Source organism: Canis lupus, chromosome 8 (assembly GCF_048164855.1).
Source record: "Canis lupus baileyi chromosome 8, mCanLup2.hap1, whole genome shotgun sequence".
In the NCBI taxonomy this organism is placed as follows: domain Eukaryota; kingdom Metazoa; phylum Chordata; class Mammalia; order Carnivora; family Canidae; genus Canis; species Canis lupus.
In genome coordinates, this window is record NC_132845.1 from 67,346,765 (window position 1) to 67,367,675 (window position 20,911).

Genomic DNA, 20,911 nt, shown 5'->3' on the forward strand with positions numbered 1-20,911 from the left:
CTTCCCCATCCTACCACGCTTGCCTCCCCACCCCGACAAGACTGAGCCACTCCTGGCTCATTTCACACGTAGAGGATTTAAACACCTGTCACATCCATTCGAAGATGGCAAAAAGAAATGCTGACAAATAGTAGTAGTCCTGGGAAAGGCAAGTAGGAGTCAGGGGGAAGAAGGAAGCTTTATTGTATTTCTACTTTTATATCTGGCTTTTCAGTGTATATTACCACTCTAATTGATGTGATTTTTACACTGAAAAGGCCACCTTCAGTGGCCTTTCAGTTCTTCAGTGTCTAATATCACCATAACCTGATAGGTTTTTCCTCCTAAAACAAAACCAAACCTCCCCTACCCCTCTCTTTTGGCAAGTAGAGTGGATGGCCCATTCTTTTAACACTAAAGATAAACCAATATTTTCCAGCTCAATATTTTTTTCTGAATATCTGATCCATGGGATCACCTTTTCATTGAACAATGCCTGTTTAGTCTCTTAAATCTTTAATGGGTCAGCCAAAATGAGATGCCTCTTCTTTTCCAAGGAGAGTTAGGAAACTAAGGTCTCATAGCTCTGTTGTGAGCTCAATTAATTTGCTTCTTAGCCTGTGTCTGAATTCCTGGAGGAGTTCAACACAGGGCCGGTTGGAAAATAGCCTTTTGTCACAGACACGGAGTGCATCGCTTACATTTTTTAGCAGAGCCACCAAGGGAGGCAGCATGCCGCAAGCGATCAGCCGCTGGATGTGTTGGCAGGGCCCTGCAGCCACATTGCTCAAGGCCCAAGCTGCCTCCTTCTGGATGGAGGACTTGGGGTGCATCAGGAGTTGGGGCAGCACGTTCAGCATGCCCGCGTCAATGGCCATCTGGGTCTGGTAATCCGTTCCTGTGACGATGTTCCCAATTGTGCGGAGAGAGGGGGTCTGGAAGAACAAGGCTAGGAGTATAACCAAGCATTGCAAATGTATCATAACAGAAGGAGATGATCACACCAAGCTCTGTGCATTCCCAGATATTTGTCATGCCATGTTGATGGTGCTCAGAAAACCTGTGAATAGTGATTAAGTCCATGATCCTTATTAATTCAGCACATCCACAGCCATTTGCATAGTTTACAGGTACTAGGCTAGCCTCTCGATAGTTCCAGCTCACATGAGATAGAGGTCAAGTGTTGCCTTTATTAAGAAATGATGCTGCCCTTTCTGTATCCTTATACTGGGAAAAATCACTAAATTGATTACAGTGTGTATAATGTAATAATTTCTACCAAATTTGTATTTAGCACCAGTATCAAGTTTTTGTTGTATATTTAATTGGAGCTAATGAGATCCCAATGGCATTTTTTTTTTATGTATTCACAAACTCCCTCTCAACTCTGTAGGTCCCCAGGATGGGGGGTGCAATTGGGCTCAAGACAACCATCCTCTAAGGGCTGACTGCATTTATTTTGATTTCTCTGCACCGTAATGGCTGCCCCAGCACAGACTATCAACAGTTCTGGAGTTTTCCTAGCCTTATATGCTAGGTATCTGCTAATCAAGTGAGAGGTAGAAGTAGTGCTATAGGCCAATCACTTTGGCAGGATGGCTCCAAATGGGCCCTAGGCCCCCCCACCCCAGGACTAAAAGCTTTTTATAGATACTGTTGGAGGCAGAGAGGGTAGAAAGAGAGTATCTCCAAACTAACCTTGACATATGAGGAATACTATGCTAATCTAGACATAGATGATCACTAAGGCTGCATAAATATACGTTAGCCACAGTAATCCAAAAGGCCACCCGTATCTTAAGGCATGTCTTCAAGAAGCATATTGTATAAGGGACACATTTCATAACCTAGCAAAGCATTTGATTTTTTTTTTTCATTTTCACCTATACTGAAATAGTCTAATAACAAACTGGGGTGAGGATAAGAGGGAATTTTCTTTTATACTTGAGTAAGAAATTCAAATGTTACAATGAGCTTTACATTAATACACTCACACATGTGCACACCGTATTAGCCAACTTGTTAACATCTGCATGCACAGATCCTTGGAAAGCAAGGCCACAGCCACAAAAGAATAGTTGGCTGGGTGAAGGTATTATTTTAATCTGGTGCTTGTCTCTATTTTCTAGCTACCAGAGGAAGACAAAGTAAATTACTTAACATCCACTAGGATTTTTGGATCAAGAGAGATTCGTCTTTGGCTAAAGAGTAGCAGAAACCTGGGAAATGCAGATGACAAGCTTTGTTCTAGGTAAAGTAAGAGATCTGACTATGGAAGACTGTGGGTGGGAGAGATCTTGTTCAAGTGAATAGGACTCACATATTCTAATCTGAAGGCCCATACAGACCCAGATGGGAGCCGGGGACATTTACCAAGACATTGAGCTCTGAGCTGCTCATAAGCTGGACCAGCCTGGGCAGGACCCCTGTGTTGACCACTTGGCCGATGCGCTCATTGCAGCCATCGGTGAGGTAGGACAGGGCCCAGCAGGTATCCGAGAGAACCTCACTGTCTTGGTGCTGCAGGAGGTGGGACAGGACAGGCAACATTTGCTTCACGGCTGTCTTGCAAGGGTAAGGATTTTTGTTTCGGCACAGGTTGGACAAGGTCCACGTGATATTCCGCAGAAACGTGATCTGTAATAAGGAGACTGCTTCCAGCATTGGGTGCAAAGAAGGAAAAATGCCAACAGCTGTGTGTCCTTGCCATCCCTGATCAATATTATTGACCAGTGTGGAGCAAAGTATTTGAGCTTCATGCAGAATATGTTCTCGATAGTGATGCATACAGAGGAGACCGAGAATGAGCTTTAAGCTTCCTTTTCAAATGTTAGGTGGAGGTTTCCTCATATTCTTCAAAATGTCCCTCCCCACTTGACTCAGTTGATGACCTATTTTATTTTTCATTGACAAAACAAAGGCCAAGCACGAGTTACTTGGTCTGCACAACTGTCACTCACTCCACCAACATGTGGTAACCACATTCCTGATCTTTGTTCAAGGGTCAGTCTTCCTACCCTGCATCTGGATCCCATTTTTGCCTTTGAAGATTCTATCCCCACCATCGCTTTTCTGCATCCTTCCCACACTCTGGGGCCCACCTCTCTAGCCATCATCCTGCTCCTACTTTTCCCAGAGTCCATCTCTATTCACTGTCTACCTTGCAGCTTCCCATTTGTTCTTCCACCCCTCTGGTCATATTTCTGCCCCTACTTCTTTGTACTGGGTGATGAAATTGGTTTCTTCCAGGCCACCAAATCCAACAGCTGCTTTTTCAATTCTAAAGTTACTGTCCCTCTTAGCCTTAGTTAGTACCCCTCTTGAAAAACCTCTTCTTGGCACCTATGACACCAAACCTGCATTTCTATTGCCAAATGGGCTGTTTCTTCTCAGTCTTTGGGGCAGACTCTGATTGTTAGAGCCTGAGACCCTTGGTCCCAGGCTCTCCTTATATTCCAGGTCAGGGGTTGGCATATTTCTTCTGGAGAAGGCCAGAGAGTAAACACTTCCAGCTTTATGGGCCATAGGGTCTCTGTTGCAATTTTTCATCTCTGCCCTTGTAACATTACCAAAGCCACAGACAATATGGGTAAAAATAAATGGGGATGGCTGTGCTCCAAAAAAAAAAAATTATTTACAAAAGCAACCAGCTGGCCCCTGCTCTAGTTGATCCTGCCCAGCTTGATGACGTATGCATGCACGACTATCTGGACCTGCATTAACCATCTACCTGATGTTGCTGTGATGATGCCTCTCACTCACCTCAAATTAATATGTACAACTAAGGCTCTGATTCCTTCTTCCTTCCATCCTTCCCATTTCTCTAGGAGAATAGTCATCCAAACAACCTAACACAAAACCTTTCTTCTTCCTATTCCCCATGTCCAGCATGGCAGCATTCCAGCTCCCTCCGCTATCACTTTACAAACAGCCAGAAGGGTCTTTCCAAAAGATCAGATCACTTCATTTCCTGCTTCCCTCTGCCAGCATGTGGGTGTCTAGGACCCTTGCCCTACTTGTCATCTTGCACTGCTGTCTCTTTGCAAACTCCCTGGTCATGTCAGCCATTTTCTGATTCCACAATGTCAGGTTTTCTCTCTCCTTGGGGGATGGGTATTCCCTGGGCTTTTAGAAGCTACCTTCTCTTCATTTCTGTTTGAGACAAATCTAGAACCAACATTTATCCAAAGGGGTCCCCTATTGTTGCCACATCAATCAACTTTGACTCTAAGCTTCAAACGTAGACCTAATACCTAGGATCAGAATAGATGACCCATTAATTCTGTCTGTGCCCCTTGAATGGAGAGCTTAAACATCTACTTTTGTAGGATTATAAGCTTAGAAAAATTTTAATGGACCTCTTCCAATGCCCCCTGAGGAAAAATCAGCATTACTGGCCCTTGGGGCCAAATTCAAGTCAATCTCTGCCCCATGTGATATTCAATCCTAGGCCTTGCTTATAATTGCTGTCATAAGGGACAAGGTAGCAAGCATATGACCTAGCATTGACTTAAAAGTACTTCCCCAATTTCAGAAACTTGTTACCTAGCTAGTTTTTCTACTTCAAAGACTCTTACTGGTATGGTTGATGAAACCAGGGCCAGCAGATGTGGAATGGCATTGCTCGAGATAACGATGTCTCTGAATTCTGAGCCATCACCTACAAATAGATAAGAATGTGACAATTAAACAGGGAGCGGAGAGAATCCTGGGCTAAGTGACTCATTTTTTAAAAGGCTGTACAAAGGGAGAGAAGCCACAGTATCCCTGGGTTGGACAAGTACATAGTATAGGCATGAACTAGATCCTGGGTCTCCATCATGTCAGTTGGGTAGATAGGCCAAGTGTGAAAAGCAGGCACTACCCAGCAGTGATCATTATAAGTAGTCTGTGGACACATAAAGGAGGCAGCCAGTGGGTCCAGGAAGTGCTCAAGACTCTAAATACTGGTAGCACTTCACAGCATGTTCCTCAGGAAGATGAAGGAGGCTATTGCAGGCCAAATTGTCTTCCCAGGCGACTTTGACATGGGGTGGAAACTTGCAAATGCAACTCAGAACCCAGTGTGGGGGAATGGGTAGATGCTAGCCACCTGCTGTCCCACTCAGGCAAGAATATACCAATTTGAGACCTTAGAAGTCTCAGTTTATAATACTCCAACCACCAAAGCAAGGCATAGGTGACTTTATACCACCCAGTTTTGCCTGTTCCTTACTGAACCAAGCAAAATGAAGGACAAAGTCTCTGCAAATGGGTGCTTGCTTTCTGCAAGCATTTAACAAGCAGACTTGTTTTATATTCTGTGTTTGTTAATCCCAGTATCTGAAGTCCTTGGAGGTCTAATCATACTGTTTGTTTTTGCTGACTCAGTCATGGTGGGTTGTTGATTCTCTGAACTTGAAACTGCTAATATTTGGCTGATCCTAATTTGTCAAAATCCTGAGGGGCCCAATTGAGTTCGTATCCTCCCAAGAGCATTGTATTTATATTCAGCCAGGAATCCTGGAGCTTCCAACCCTGCAGCACTAACTCCTCATCTTATGTTTTCCTGGACCATGCAGGGAATATAGCATCAACCCCAAATTCACAAGGCCTTTTAGGACTGCATTTACAGGGACTTGTACCCCACACTGAGGAAACATTTTTTTTTTTTTTGCTATGTTTCCTTAGTAACTTTCACTGGAGATAGAATTCTCTCAGGGTCCTGGGTTATGCAAGGGTCTATTATATATGCTGTATGAGTCAAAAACTTTTCTTTTGTTCTTGAAGCCATTAAGACTTGAGGCTGTAGGACCCCGGTATTGACAGACCTCACTAGACAGCCTATAGCTTCAGCACATACTGGATCATTTGGTTGCCACTTTAGTTTTTGGTCTCTGAACTGGACTCTGGATTTTGAAAAAGCCTGTCATACTATTCTCAGCTTTTCTAGATATTTATACTGAGTGTATTGAATCTTTATGCTACCCAGAGAACTCCCATAGCATGCCAGATGCCCGGCCCACTGGCTTCCTACCCCAATGGGAAGAGGGGAGAGTCTCACCTGCTATATTACCAAGGGCCCATACTGCCTGCTCGCACACAGTCATGTGGGGGGAAGACAGGAGCTCAACCAAAGGTTGTATGGCCCCACCTTCCACAACAGCTTGAGTCTGCTCGGAAGTCCCTGAAGCAATGTTGGTCAGAGCCCAGGCTGCCTCGAACTGTAAGCAGGGATGAGGTGACAACTTCAGGAACTCCACCAGCCTGGGAATGAGCCCTGCTTCAACAATCAGTTTTAGAGGAGGGTTCTTTTCCTGGGACAGCATTTTCCTTTGTAATGAAAGGGAAAAATATATATAAACAAGTCATGTGAGGCTGATATTAAGAACCTCCTTTATAAGTGTTCTTGGCATTCCTAGCTATCAAATGAGACTAACATCTGGGGCCAGAGCTACTTAATATCCTAACGTCCAGCCTGTAGCACTTTGCAGTGACAAGGCAATATTTTTCCCTTTAGGTATTATCTATGAGCTGAGATCCCTATAGAGGCCAATTTAAATTAAGCAATTCATCTCTGACAACACTTGCATATCTTAAGTTGTTCTCAAGGATGGTGTAGAGGAATAATTTAGTCTTGCTTTTGAATGGACTTGCCTTGTCTTATATTGTGTGGGCATTTTGCCACTTCCACAAAACCAAATAGGCCACTGGAGCTCATTTCTAGCTAGGAACCTATAAACAGCAGAAGTTTGTTTGGTGATACCTGGCTGCCTGGGTGGCCTGGAAACATAGGTCTGGATCTGAGGTATTCACACCATTGATTATTTCTTGCAGGGTGAGGCTGACCTGCAAGGAGACACACATTCAGGTCAGAGTCTCTGCCCAAAGGAATAATGATGGTTATCTAGTCCTGCCATCTATCTGATGAGAACAGGCTGGCTTGGACAAGATGTCCCAGTCTGCACATTGGTCTCCATTAGGGGAGAGAAGAACACTTGGAGGTCTTATAGATCTCATGGATCTGTGGGATACTCCCTATGCTCTGGGGAAGGGGTCATCCCTATCATCACTTGTATCCCCAACAACTTTTCATCCCATGCAGTAAGAACATGATGATCAGCAAAAATGGCAGAGTAAGGACCTCCAAAAATTCCCTCCTCCATAAAAACAAGAAAACCAACACGAGTAGTTCAACCTTCCAAACTCCAAAAATTGACCAAAGGCTTGTAGCAATTTGTTTTATTTGATCCAAAAAGAGATTATTCAAGAAAAAGAGCTAATTTCAGGAAGAAGAATTCTAGGAAACAAAATCTATCAACATATGAACAGAATTATACATCATGACCAACTGGGATTTAATCCAGAAAGGCAAGGGCAGTTCAACATATGAACATCAATATAGTAGGACTTATTAATGAGATGGGGGAAAAGTACACAATCATCTCAGTAAATGCAAGATAAGCATTTGACAAAATTCAGGCACACTTCCATGATAATAAACATTCAACAAGCTAGAAATAAAAGGCAACTTCCTCAACCCGATAAAGCCATCTAATAAAACCCCACAGCTAGCATCATACTTAAATGGTAAAGGATGGAAAGTTTTCTCCCTAAAATCAGGAACAAGACAAGGATGTCCACTCTTGTCACTTTTATTCAATGTAGTATTGGAAGTTCTAGACAGATGAACTAGGTAAGGGGGGAAAAAAGTCATCCAGATTGGATTTTCCAGATTGGAAAAAAAAAATAAAATTTATTGCTATTTGCAGAATTCAAGAATTTGAAGATGGAAGAGCCTAAGGAATCTCCACATATACAAAAATAGAGGTTCAGCTAGGCTTCAGGATTAACATATAAAAATCCCTTGTATTTTTATACATCAGCAATGAACAATCCAAAATTGAAATTAATAAAATAATTTTATTTTCAATATCAAAAAGAGTAAAATACTTGGGAATAAATTTAGTAAAAGTAGTACATGGCTTACATACTGAAACTATAAAAAAAATTAGGGAAGACCTAACAAATTAAAAAATACACATGATCATGAATTGGAAGGCTTAACATTGTCAAGATGGCAATACTCTTATAAACTGATCTATAGATACAGTGTAATCTCCATTAAAATCTGAGCTATCATTATAGAAGAAATTGACAAGTTGATTCTAAAATTCATTTGACAATGCTAGGGATCCCAAATAGCCAAAATAATCTTGAAGAAGAACTAAATTGGAAGACACTTCCCAAAACCTACTACAGAGCTATAGCAATCAATTCTGTGTTGTGCTGACAGAGGATAAACATATTGATCAATGGAAGAGAATCCAGAGTCTACAAATAAACTCTTACATTTATGGTCCGTTGATGTTAGACAAGGGTTGGAAGACAATTCAATGGGGGAGAGGATGGTCTTATGATGTTAGGACAACAAAATATCCACATGCAGGACAACGAAATTGGACCCCTACTCACACCCTTTACAAAAATTTACTCAAAATAGATCAGGTCAAAAATAGAGAACTAAGGTCTAAAAATAAGAACTAAAACCATAAAACTCTTAGAAGGAAACTTAGACATAAATCTTTGTGACCTTAGATCAGGCAATGAATGGATTCTTAAACATTATACCTAAAGTATAAGAACCAAAGATAAAAGTAGACAAATTGAATGGTTTCAAAATTTAAAACTTCTGTGCTTCAAAGGATTCTGCCAAGAAAGTGAAAAGAATCCACAGAGTAAGAAATATTTACAAATCATATATCTGGTAAGGGTAGGATAAGGGTAAGGGTATCTAGTCTCCAGAATAGACAGTATAAGGAACTCTTACAACTCAACAATAGATGAACAAATCACTCAAGTTTAAAAATGAGCAAAGGCTTGGAATAGACATTCCTTCAAAAGATCTACAAATAGCCAGGAAGCAGATCAAAAAATGATCATCATCAGTTGTTAGGAAAACATATCAAAATTTTATAACAATATAGCCCTTTGTACCTACTAGATGGCTATAATATGAAAATGGACAACAATAAGTGTTGGTAAGACTGTCAGAATGTGATGTAATTGGGTGATCTGATGAGCATTGGGTGTTATATGCAACTGTTGAATTGTTGTAACTGATGAATTGTTGAACTCTACACCTGAAACTAATGATATACTATATGCTGAATTTAAATTTAAAAAAGAACATCAAGGGATGCCTGGATGGCTCAGTGGTCGAGTGCTTACCTTTGGCTCAGGTTGTGATTCTGGGGTCCTGGGATTGAGTCCTGCATTGGGCTCCCTCCCTGCGGGGAACCTACTTCTCCCTCTGCCTAGGTCTCTGCCTCTCTGTCTCTCTCATGAGAAAAAAAAAATCTTTAAAAAATGAAAATTAAAAAAAGAACATCAGAATGTACAATGGTATAGCTACTTTGAAAAATAGTTTGGCTATATATTTGTTTCCTATTGTTTTTTTTTTTAAAGGCTTTATTTTTTTATTTATGATAGTCGCAGAGAGAGAGAGAGAGAGAGAGGGGCAGAGACACAGGCAGAGACACAGGCAGAGGGAGGAGCAGGCTCCATGCACCAGGAGCCCGACGTGGGACTCGATCCCGGGTCTCCAGGATCGCGCCCTGGGCCAAAGGCAGGCGCCAAACCGCTGTGCCACCCAGGGATCCCTGTTTCCTATTGTTACTGTAAAAATTACCACAAATTTAGTGGCTTAAAACAACACATTCTCTTACAGTTCTGGGGGGTCAGAAATTCATGATCAGCTTCACTAGACTAAAGGAAGGGCTGGCTCTTCCTGGAGGCTCTGAGGGAAGAATCAGTCTTCTAGCCTTGTTCAGCTTCTAGCGGGGCCACCTCCATTCCTTGGCTTGTGACCCCCTCCCTCCATCTTCAAAGCACAACATGTTAATCTCTGCTTCTGTTGTCCTATAACCTGCTCTAACTTGTCCTTCACCCTTATAAGGACCAACGTGATTGGTCCCATCCAGCTAATCCAGGATAATCTCCCCATCTCAAGATCCTTAATTTAATCACACCTACAAAGTCCCCTTTGTCCTACAAAGTAACATTTACAGGCTCTTGGGATTAGGAGATGGAGGTTTTGATGGAGGGAGTAGGGTGAGACACTATTCAGTTTACCAAAGGTAGTTCCTCAAAGAGTTAAACAGAATGATCATAGGACCCAGTAATTCTACTCCTAGGTATACTCAGGAGAATTGAAAACATGTCCACACAAATACTTGTGTACAAGGCAGCATTATTCATAATTGCCAAAAAGGGGAAACACAAATGTCCACCAACTAATGAATAGCTAAACAAAACATGGTATATCTATACAATCAGCTATAAAAGGAATAAAATACTGACGCATGCAACAACGTGGATGAAACTTGAAAATGTTAAACTGAGTGAAAGAAGCCACGTATGGCAATTCAGAGAATGCTTACAGCCATTCCATTTGATGGCAGCTACTATGTCAATGGATCCACTTGCCCAGATTGAACTCATCTCTGCCCCATAAGAGTCCTAATCCCAAGGGTGCAATGATGGTTAAGGTGGAACATAGGTGGGGATGGATCATCAAAGACACGTAGATACAAGGCTAGTGGAGTCTAAGAGAAGAAACTTCCCCATCAGAGCATTCCAGAAAGGATTTTCAAAAACAATATTGGCCTGCAAGTCAACCCAGAATTTGTACTGAGTGAGGCTGAGGTGCATGGGGAATGGAAGACAGAAGACAGCATTCCGATCCTAGGCAAGCCGTTATATATTGAGTGACTAGATGATTCTGAGAGAGAACCTTCCTAAGCCCTCATTTCCTATTTCTGGCCAAGTGGTGGCAAGTGAATTTCCATTAGAAACATCATCTTGCCTACCCCACCCTGCTTAGAACATAGATCCCAAACTCACAGTCACAAAGGTGACAGCCCTTAGCTTTCTGAAAACATCAGCTTAGTTCTAACCGTGAACTCTCCATTCCTCTCCTTAAAGACCCTCAATGAGAACTTGCAAGTTCTGAATCTATGAAACATCTTCAAGCCAGAGAAACTAGCTAAGGACGTATTTCATACACAATTCTCATGAACACCACATTCCCAGTGTACCCCTTTAGTTGGTTGTTCAGAAGCTGGATCAGTGGAGAAATTGGCGATATTTCTTCTCTTTAAGGCCTGCTCATCTTTCTTGGCCTTCCGGAGTTCCAGGCTGACTGCTATCCTCTGTTGCCGCCTCATCTAGTGAGGAAAAGAAAGAATTGAAGCCCTTAGAGTAGGGGAAGTTAGCTTGTCACCACATTTAGCTCTTCAAAGCTTCAGATTCCACTTTTACAGTTGCAACAGGCTGGAAGAGTTAAGATCACACAGTAAATAGTCTCAGCATGGTTTACCTCCTCTGCTTTCTCCCACTATACCACATCCAGAAAAATAGTCAACCTTCTGCCCAAAATGAAGGAAGTCTATCTACAATCTTGGCAGGCTAGGACTCTCTCAGCTGGAAAGCCATGTGAGCAAAGCATCCCATTGCCCCGAGTCTGAACACATTTTCATCAATGCTGATTAGTCCCTGAAGAGCAGGTGGGCCTCCCGACCGTGGGGATCCAGGCAGGGCTGGGAACTGGGATGTCACAACCCACATGTCCCCTGACCATTTCCACCATCCATCAACAGGTCATTCATCTAGTCTTGATTTAGTCCCAGGAGGTTTACTTGGATGCCAGACTGAGGAAGATGAAAATTAAAAACAGAATAATATACCTTTTTTTCTTAGATCAGAAGAAACCCGTAGACTTTATAGTATTGGGAGTCCTTGGGAGAAAGGATTTATCTTTTAGATCTCCATTTTGGTATATTTGCTTTGTCATCCCCATGTCCTGATCCTCCATTCCATTTGTTTTTTTTTAATAGAGGGAGAGAGAGAGCACGTGAGCATGCATGCACATGAGCAAGGAAGGGGCAGAAGGAGAGGGGAGAAAGAATCATAGGCAGGCTCCACCCTCAGTGCAGAGCCATCAGGCTCACTACCCTGAGGTCATGATTGGAGCCAAAAGAAAGAGTCAGACTCTTAACCGACTGAGCCACCCAGGCACCCCTGCTCCATTCCATTTATGATGCATCTCAACCATGAGATTTTCACTGCACTGCTCCTCCAGAGAGTGAAGCAGTGGCTGGGTACTCACAGACACATCTTTGCCTCGGTACTTAAATTTTCTCAGCCTCTCTTCTGGAGCATGTAAAGTCGGCATATTGACTCGAAGTGGTAAGCCACCTGGAGGTAAAGCAATTGCCAGGAGATAGTCAGCACCCAATGTGTGGGTTTCTATGTCATAGCTATCCTTGCTCTAAGCCCTGGAAGAGCTCACAGTGGATGGAAGGGCAGACTCAGGATGTCAGCCTCCCCAGGCATCACCACCCGGGCTCAGTAGGCAATGAGCACCATGGAAGCCAGAGGAGATCGGCTGTGGGCTGCAGCAGTGAGGGATACCTTTTGGAGGCACTTCAGCTTGAACTGGGCCTTTGATGGCTAGGGTAGGCTGGAAGGGAAGTATAGAACCCTCTCATGTGGCTATATCTATGTAGTTCTGTACAAAATGTCTGTGTAGGAACTGGTACCCAACCGGGACAGGAAGTTGACCCTCTTCTCCCACACCCAGTCCACCAACCCTTAGGTCACAACGATCTCAAGCATAATCTGCTCCTTCTAATTCTTTGGTTGATTGCCTCCACCCTGGACCAGGCCACCATCATCTTCCAGCTACACAATGGCAATTGCCTCCCACCTCTTCCCCCCACCTCTACCATTGCTGTATTCCAATCTGTTCTCCACACAGAGGCCACGTGATCTCTTAAAGATAATTTCCCCTGCTTCAAACCTCTCTAGTGGCCGCCACTGAATTCAGAAGAAAACTCAGACTCTCTAGGATGCCCACTTTGTGTGAGCTGGGCCCAGCCTTCTTCACCTGCAGGAACATTTTGAATTCCTATATAAGAATCTAAGTATCTTCCCAGTCGGTTTTATATTCTCCATAGCTTTTACCAGCACCCCAAATTTTCTTGGTTGTGCATCTTTCTCCCTCTCCTCCCAATGACAACGGGGTCATATGTGTCTTAGGTAAGATTCCTCAGCCCTTTCATCACGCATAACAAATAGTAAGTAGGTACTCAGATATTTGTTGGATGAGGGTAGTGGGTGATAGGTCACAAAGGGAACCGATCCCTAATCAGAGGAGGTTATTCAAATCAGGCCACATTTTAACTTTCTCCAAGGCAGTGGGCAATGACATTTCTTACAAGTATGCAATGAATATCCATCTGTTTCCAAGTACATGGGATGAGCCAAACTACATTGCAGAGAAGGAAACACTGGATAAAGATGACCAGAGTCTATGGACTCTAGTCTTGAAGATAGAACAGCTGGGAATAATTTTGTTAGGAAAGACTAATTTAGACACATCAATTTGAATGAGACAGTTTAAACACAGAATTCCAGAAGTAGAGAGCCAAGACTGAGGTCTTAAGAAGAGAGATAGACTTTGTGTGAGAATAGAATAATAACTCAGTCTTGGTGACACTCCTTACTATGGCCCAAAAGAAAGAACCACCAGCAAGGGACCAGGAAAAATAAAGGAATTTGAGTCAAAAGAATGATAATGTCAAAGAAGGGAATTTGAGTCAAAAGAATGATGGTGTCCGAGGCACTTGCAGTAATAGCAGATACCAGGCCATGGACAAGTCCCTAAACAAAGTGCTGCCAGTGGACTAAGCCTCAGAATAGAGGCACAAGAAGCTCAGACTAGAGAAGAACTATGTCCTATACTTCCATCTACCTTTAAGTAGCCTCAAATTCTGCTCCATAAGGAAGAAGAGTTGCTTTTTAGGACCAAAAGGTAAATCAGACACTCCTTTTTAATTTTTTTTTAATTAGGCTCCACACTCAATATAGGACTTGAACTCACAACAATGAGATTAAGAGTTGCAAGTTCTACTAAGCCAGCCAGCTGTCCCCAGAATATCCTTTAGAACACTTTCTCAAAAGAGTTTTCTAGTTGCTATGATAGCCAGGGTCGAGAAGATTATCAGCTGGAAACTGAGATTTAGGTCGGATGTAGGCACTATACCCTACATCTTCAAGAGATAAGACACAAGATGGCATTTTCAAAATCTGGAGTAGAGTAGTATTAGGGCTCCAGTTCAGGGAGCAATGAGCAAAATACATTTATCACATGCCAGGAATGTCAGACACTTGGAATTAAATGAAGCAACATTAATAGTAAGGTAGAGATGGGGCTCCTAGGTGGCTCAGTCAGTTAAATTTCCAACTCTTGATTTCAGCTCAGGTCTTGATCTGAAGATCATGAGATTAAGCCCCACATCGGGCTCTGCTCAGGAGGGAGTCTACTTGAGATTCTCTCTCTCCCCCACTCCAATTGCACAGGCTCTCTCTTGAGCTATCTAAAATAAAATTGAAAAAAAAATAGTAGGGTAGAGATAGCCCCATTTTACTGGTAGGGAAACCACCTCAGATGTCACTTCCCACAGAAGCCCAGAGTGCCCACAGCTGTTAAGCTTCAGAGCCAGGACGTCAGCCTAGATCTGACTCCCGCATCCATGCTTTGGATCACTAAGCTTTGCTGCCAATAGTCTGTAAGGAGTTCTGATGAGGAAAACAAGTCACCACCATTGGTGGCACTTAACACACGTGGGGATGTTGGAAAATAGGAAAGCATGTGTTTCCAGCAAGGGAGGCCACTTCTGAAACATTGCTACACGTTGCCACTTCATTGCTATCTCTCTCCCCCACTGTCTGGGGCCTGACCAGCTGGGTCCATGAGATCCTCTGAATGTGCCTAAGTTTGAATGAAAGGTTCTTGTATCTTGGGAGACCCGAGACAGTGTCTGGTTCCAGGACTATTCCACAGGATCCTCTGCCACAGCCCAGAACGTGTGGCCATTAAGGAACCTTGGAAGTAAGTCAGGGGTTCAGATGATAGCCAACTTCCTTCAAATGTTCACTAAAGGCCAGTATGGCACAAGCAGAAAAGCTCAACTTCAGATAGAACAGGATAGACCCCCTTTACCCACTGGGGAAGGTCGTGAAGAACAGTTTGAAAGGCACAGATTTGGGGCCACCTGGTTTGCTGAGCCAGTTAAGCATCTGCCTTTGACTCAGGTCATGATCTCAGGGCCTGGGATCAAGTCCCGAATAAGGCTCCCTACTCTGCAGGGAGTCTGCTTCTCTCTCTCCTTCTGCCTACTGCTCCCCCTGTGCTCTCTTTCATTCTGTCAGATAAATAAATGAAATCTTTAAAAAGAAAAAAAAAAGTCACGAATTAACCAAACCACTCATTTGGGGACAGTCTGCAAAATCAACTGCAAAGCGAATTCTTCTGGCTTTCACAAGTTTCTCTAGTCACAGCTCAAAGTGTGTTTCCTTCCCCTCACATTGCTATTTGTGGCATCCAGGAGAGCCACTATCCTGCCACCCTTTAGCAATGGCATGAAAGAGCCAAGCTGGAGGCTTTGAGTTGGGTACACGATCAAAGTCATAACCTTTTGTCATTGGTTCCCAGAGATTGAGATCCAAAGAAAGCCAAATTGGATATTTAGGCAAGCATCACCAACATCAGGGGATTCACACACACACACACACACACACACACACTCACACACATCAAGGCTCAGGCCAGCTCTGCTGCTCCCCGCACACTAGGAGGCTCCCACCCTGGGTGTCAGGTGGCAGAGACCCTGCCAAGGGACCCTGGCTGTGCTCACAGTCTTCCAGGATACTGAGCTGCTCTTGACCTTTCATTCCTTTTGGACGAAGGGAAACTGGGGACTCCTAAGTCTTATTCATGGCACTGAGTCACCTCCTCTGGTTGGAGCACTACAGGCCATTTTTAAAATACTTTTCTAGATCTAGCCAAGCTTTGACTTTTCACATCTTTCAAGAACTGAGAACTGGTTTAAATTAAGATCAAGATCATCCAAGAGTTGGCTTCTAGGAAGGAGTATTTCTCTGATTTTACATTAACACACACTCATGGTATAGACGATTTAATACCTCAGAAATGTATTGAGCATTAACTCCCATAACCTAGTTAGCTTCTAAAAACTCACACACATGCTGAGCAGCTAATTATAGAAGGGGAGTTTCATAGACATGATTTGGCCACACGTTTCTCCACTTGCCTGTACTATGGACTTTTTTTCTTTTCTAAAATTTAAGTAATCTCTATGCCCAACTTGGGGCTCAAACTCATGACCCCTGAGATCAAGAGTCACATGCTCTACACACTGCACTAAATAGGTTCCCTAACTCTGGACATCTTTTGATGTCTGTATGTTCAGATCTACATCACTAACTGCCACTTCTTCAAACTCAGTAGGGGTTTTTTTTTTTTTTTTTAGTGGAATTTAAACTAAAACTACACATGGGGTTAGAACGAGGGTCATTCCTTGGGAAGACCCACTGACCTCAGCCCCAGTGTAGCAGGCACAGCTGAGGCAAGAGTACAGGGATGAAGAAGCAGCCATGGGAGTGTGCACACCTAGGGGGAGGGACCCCACCTTGGCATTCATGGGGCTTTACCAACATGGACAAGGCATGTCCAGACACTGAGTGTGATGCAGGAGACACCCAGTGAGGTATCCCTCCAAGGCTCACCCTAGCCCAGAGGGGAGGCAGAGGTCACAGCAAGAAAGGAGGCAGGAGACCGGGCCCTCTTTCCAGTGATCCTACCTCAGGGCTTGGGAATGCTCTGGAAGTGGATAGAATCACCTGGGGTTGATTCTCAAGGGTGAATATGTCCCAGGAGATATTTCAGGGCGAGGGAACACAGGCAAAGGCACAGACACCTGTGTGTCTCTAGGCTTCCCTGTACCTGCCAGCTCCCATCTGGGCTCTGCAGAGTAAACGGACACCCAGCAATTGCCACATCCTCCTTACCCACCCAGAAAACAAGCCAAGCACCACTTAGCACAATTTCCATAAACCAACCCTGAGCTCAACACGGAGAGACCCAGCCTAGGCCTTCTGGGGATCGTCCCAGTGAGCGGGCCACTGGCTTTTCTGGGGGGGCAAGACTGTAGCAGCCAAACCCAATCCCCAAGCAAGAGCTAGGTGTCCTGTCAATACCCAGACAGAGGCCTCTGGGAGGACACGGCCACACCAGGAGCTCTTGACACCCACCCACTCATCACTCACCCGCAAGAGAGCCACAGCCTCCAGCCACCCCCCAGCCACCCTGGCAGCCCTTAAATGCCCTCAGAAGGCAGCAGGTGTTTGGGGGCATTTGGCCCTTCCCCCAGGGTTGGTCTCTGACCTAAGTCAATGGATCTTAGCTCTGGATGCACATTGGAAGCACTTGGGGAGCTCTGAGCAGCCTACCACCTGGACCCCAGCCCCGAGGTCGATTGAGTTGGTCTAGGGGGAGGCCTGGATCTCCAGGTGCTTCTCATGTCCCAGTGAGGCACAGACAGGAGTGGGGGAGCATCACCCTCCAGGAAGGGGTTTGCATTCTGGGCGTTTAAGGCTTCTGGGATCCAGCTAGATTGGCCTCTCCTAAAATTGGAGTATTAGGCTTAACGCTGCTGAGGAACAGTTAACAAATGTTTGTTCTTAAGGCAGGCTTTGGATCAAAATGGAAATTGGAACAAAATTTCACATATTTATTCAACTGTGGCACCTGGCTGGCTCTGGAAGTAGAGCATCCAACTCTTGATTTCAGAGTTGTGAGTTCAAGCCCCACACTGGGCATGGAGCCTCCTTTAAAAAAAAATATTTGGGATGCTGGGTGGCTCAGAAGTTAAGCATCTGCCTTTGGCTCAGGTTGTGATCCTGGGGTCCTGGGATGGAGTCCCCTATTGGACTCCCCACAGGGAGCCTACTTCTCCCTCTGCCTATATCTCTGCCTCTCTCTGTGTGTCTCTCATGAATAAATAAATAAAATCTTTCATTTCACATATTTATTATTATTTTAATATATTTCACATATTATTATTATTATCTTTTATTTATTTATTCATGAGAGACAGAGAGAGAGAGGGAGAGAGACGCAGAGACACAGGCAGAGGGAGGAGCAGGCCCCATGCAGGGAGCCCAATGTGGGACTCGATCCCGGGACTCCAGGATCACACCCTGAGCAGAAGGCAGGCGCTAAACCACTGAGCCACCCAGGAATCCCCAAATAAAATCTTTAAAAAAATGTTAAGGGGCATATGCTTCTAGAAACTTTGGGGTGTCTGCCTGGCTTAGTCAGTGGAGCATGCCATTCTTGATCTCAGGCTTGTAGGCTTGAGCTTCACGTTAGGTGTAGAGATTACTTTAAAATGAAATCTTTTTTAAAAACCCAAATATTTATGGAGTCCTCATTGTGTGCCAGGCCCTGACACACAACAGTGAATAAGGTGACCTGGTTCCCACCCTCCTATCAGAAGCAGAGATGGGCCCTCCCAGCAGAGGCAAAGCAGGACCACAATTGGGACAACACAGGCAAGGGAGGTCAGGGAGGGCTTCCAGGAGGAGGTGGTGCCAGAACCAAATCCTCAGGAAAAGCAGGGATTAGCAGGTGAAAAACTATGAGAAAAATGCTCCAGGCTGAGGGAACAGCATAGGAAAAGGCACTGAGGCAAGAAAAATGGCCATGGTTCTCCCGGGAACAGAAACCATTCAGGATTGCCAGAGGGACAACAGGATCAGGTGCTAGGCAAAGGTGACCTGGTATACAGGGGAGGGGGCAGTGGGAGCCGTCCACCCTGGTCCAGGCAGTGAGGGGTTACACTGTCTGTAGGGGATGTTAAACCAATGATAAAACCAACTACAAGTCTGGTGCTTTTTATCATCATGAGCCAGGAATTCTGAACAGTGTCAGTGAGCTTCACCACCTCATTACTCACTTTGAAAGCTTTTGAGTCTGGGGAGGGCAGTGGGGAGACGACCCCCAAGGCTTCAATAGTGCTATTTGCATGGCTTTTGCTTTTTTATTATGGAAAGTTCCAAATCTGTAAAAATAAAAAAAACACTACAAACAAATCCTCAAGTACTGGTCACCCAGGTTCCATAATTACCAACACCATCTTAATTTTTCTCCCACCACCTTTTTTTTTTTTTCCCACCACCTTTTCAACTTTGAATGTATCAATATTTGTTGGTGTGTGTGGGTTTTATTTTATTTTATTTATTTATTTGAGAGGAAGAGAGAGAAAAAGAGAGATTGAGAGAGAGTACAGGCTCATGAGCAGGGGGAGGGATAGGAGATGGAGGGGAAGAGGGAGAGGAAGAAGCAGACTCCCCGCTGAGGCTCCCTTTCCCAGGACCCTGAGATTGTGACCTGAGCCAAAGTCAGATGCTTAACAGACTGAGCCACCCAGGCGCTCCTATTTGTTGGTGTGTTTTAAAGGAAATAGAATTATATCAGTTCACCCATAAATATTCAGAATGAATCTGTAACACATAAAGATGAAAAACTAAAACCAAAATACCACAATCCCTCCTCACGAAATCCACAATCCTTTTAGTGTGTCATTTCAGAATATTTAGGCTAGCCTTGGGGAGGTGAGAGGCAGATTCTCTCCAGGACAGGGCCAGAGGGAGGAGGGGCAGGCAGGGGGTGGGGGTGGTTGGTGGCACCCTGGTTCCTGGAGGGGAGGAAGGGGAAAAAGCCAGGCTCTGAGTGAGTGAAGCATGGAGTTTCAGGGTTGGACGCTCTCATTCAGGTGCCTGGAGGACATTGAGGTGGGGATGCAGTAAAAGCCAGTCTGTTAATGCTGGGGCAGGACTCGGTGACCCACTGGACGTGGTGGTGGGTAACAATGACAGAGACACATAAACTGGTGCTATAGTTTCCTTTTTTTTTACTTTTTTTTTTGGTGCTATAGTTTCAAACTGAGGTGGCAGATGAGTGGTGATTATCAGAAGAGAGGGCATTCAGGATGACATATAGGAGGCCTGAATTTGTGGGGTCAAGGCTATCAGAGGGACTGGCCCAGGCCCCCAGCTCTGCTCCTTATCATCTCTGTCCCCTCTTTGGTTGTGCCCCTTCCCCTTCAGGCTTCCCTGTCACACAGCTTAGAGGGATCCCTTTAACATGGATCTCAGGTTATACCCCTTTGCTGCTCAAATACTTCAGCATGCTCCAACATGCCTACAATCACCTACGAGGCCCTCTGTGCACTGCCTTACCCCCCCATTCTGTTCCTTCTAGCCTCACTCCCACTCTCACTTCCAGCCATCCCACCCTCCTCATTGCCCCTCAAAGGCATCAGGTCCATGCTGGCCTCAGGGCCTTTGCACCTGCTGTTCCTGATGCCTCCTTCACTTCCTTCAGGTCTTAGTTTTTAGAGACCATTCCTGGTCACCCTAAAATCAAACCTCACCCTGACTTTGACCTCCACCTTGCATTCCTGTCCAACTGCCTAGCAGTACTTGTTAAGATTTGAAATGCAGAACATTTACTTGCTTATTTCCCATCTCCTGCTCTACCACCAGCCCCCCAGAACTATGTCAGCTCTATGAGGGTGGGGGTGTTGCCTGTTTTACTCACTGCTTTATCTCCAATGCCAGGAAGAATCATTGCTCATTATATTGTTTGAATGCATAAGTGGGCACACTGGCCAAAGCCAGGCTTTCCCTCTTCCCCCACTGCATTATAAGTGTCCCTCCTCCAACACCCACAATGTACCCAGGATGACAATGGGCATGCTCAATAACCTTCCCAAGCCAAGCATCAAACTGGTGTTCTTTGAATAAACCTAATCAGCGTGCACAGGAGGGCCTTCAGGTGCTACGTAAAGAATTTAGAGAAGCAGGAGGAAAAGCACTTTGGATGGAACCCAGGTGCTCAAATGGAAGTCATTTCATCCTCGCCTACACCTAAGCCCTGATCATGAGTAAAGGCCACACCATCCACCCGGTGGGGAGCCCACTCCCCATCTCCTTCCTCCCTCAGCTTCACCCTCCACTGAGC

At 44.5% G+C, this 20,911-nt stretch overlaps 1 protein-coding gene across 1 annotated transcript in view; it reads right to left on the reverse strand.

Moving 5' to 3' along the window:
- The window catches only part of KPNA7 (karyopherin subunit alpha 7), a 37,497-nt gene that overhangs the window by 8,228 nt on the left and 8,358 nt on the right, over nucleotides 1-20,911 (reverse strand). Inside the window, exons 2-8 of the mRNA XM_072837025.1 lie at nucleotides 12,128-12,216; nucleotides 11,058-11,186; nucleotides 6,725-6,807; nucleotides 6,023-6,291; nucleotides 4,557-4,639; nucleotides 2,353-2,616; nucleotides 681-914 (exon numbers count right to left, since the gene is read on the reverse strand). Coding sequence (XP_072693126.1) covers nucleotides 681-914; nucleotides 2,353-2,616; nucleotides 4,557-4,639; nucleotides 6,023-6,291; nucleotides 6,725-6,807; nucleotides 11,058-11,186; nucleotides 12,128-12,216 — 1,151 coding nt within the window. The remainder of the gene's footprint in view (nucleotides 1-680; nucleotides 915-2,352; nucleotides 2,617-4,556; nucleotides 4,640-6,022; nucleotides 6,292-6,724; nucleotides 6,808-11,057; nucleotides 11,187-12,127; nucleotides 12,217-20,911) is intronic.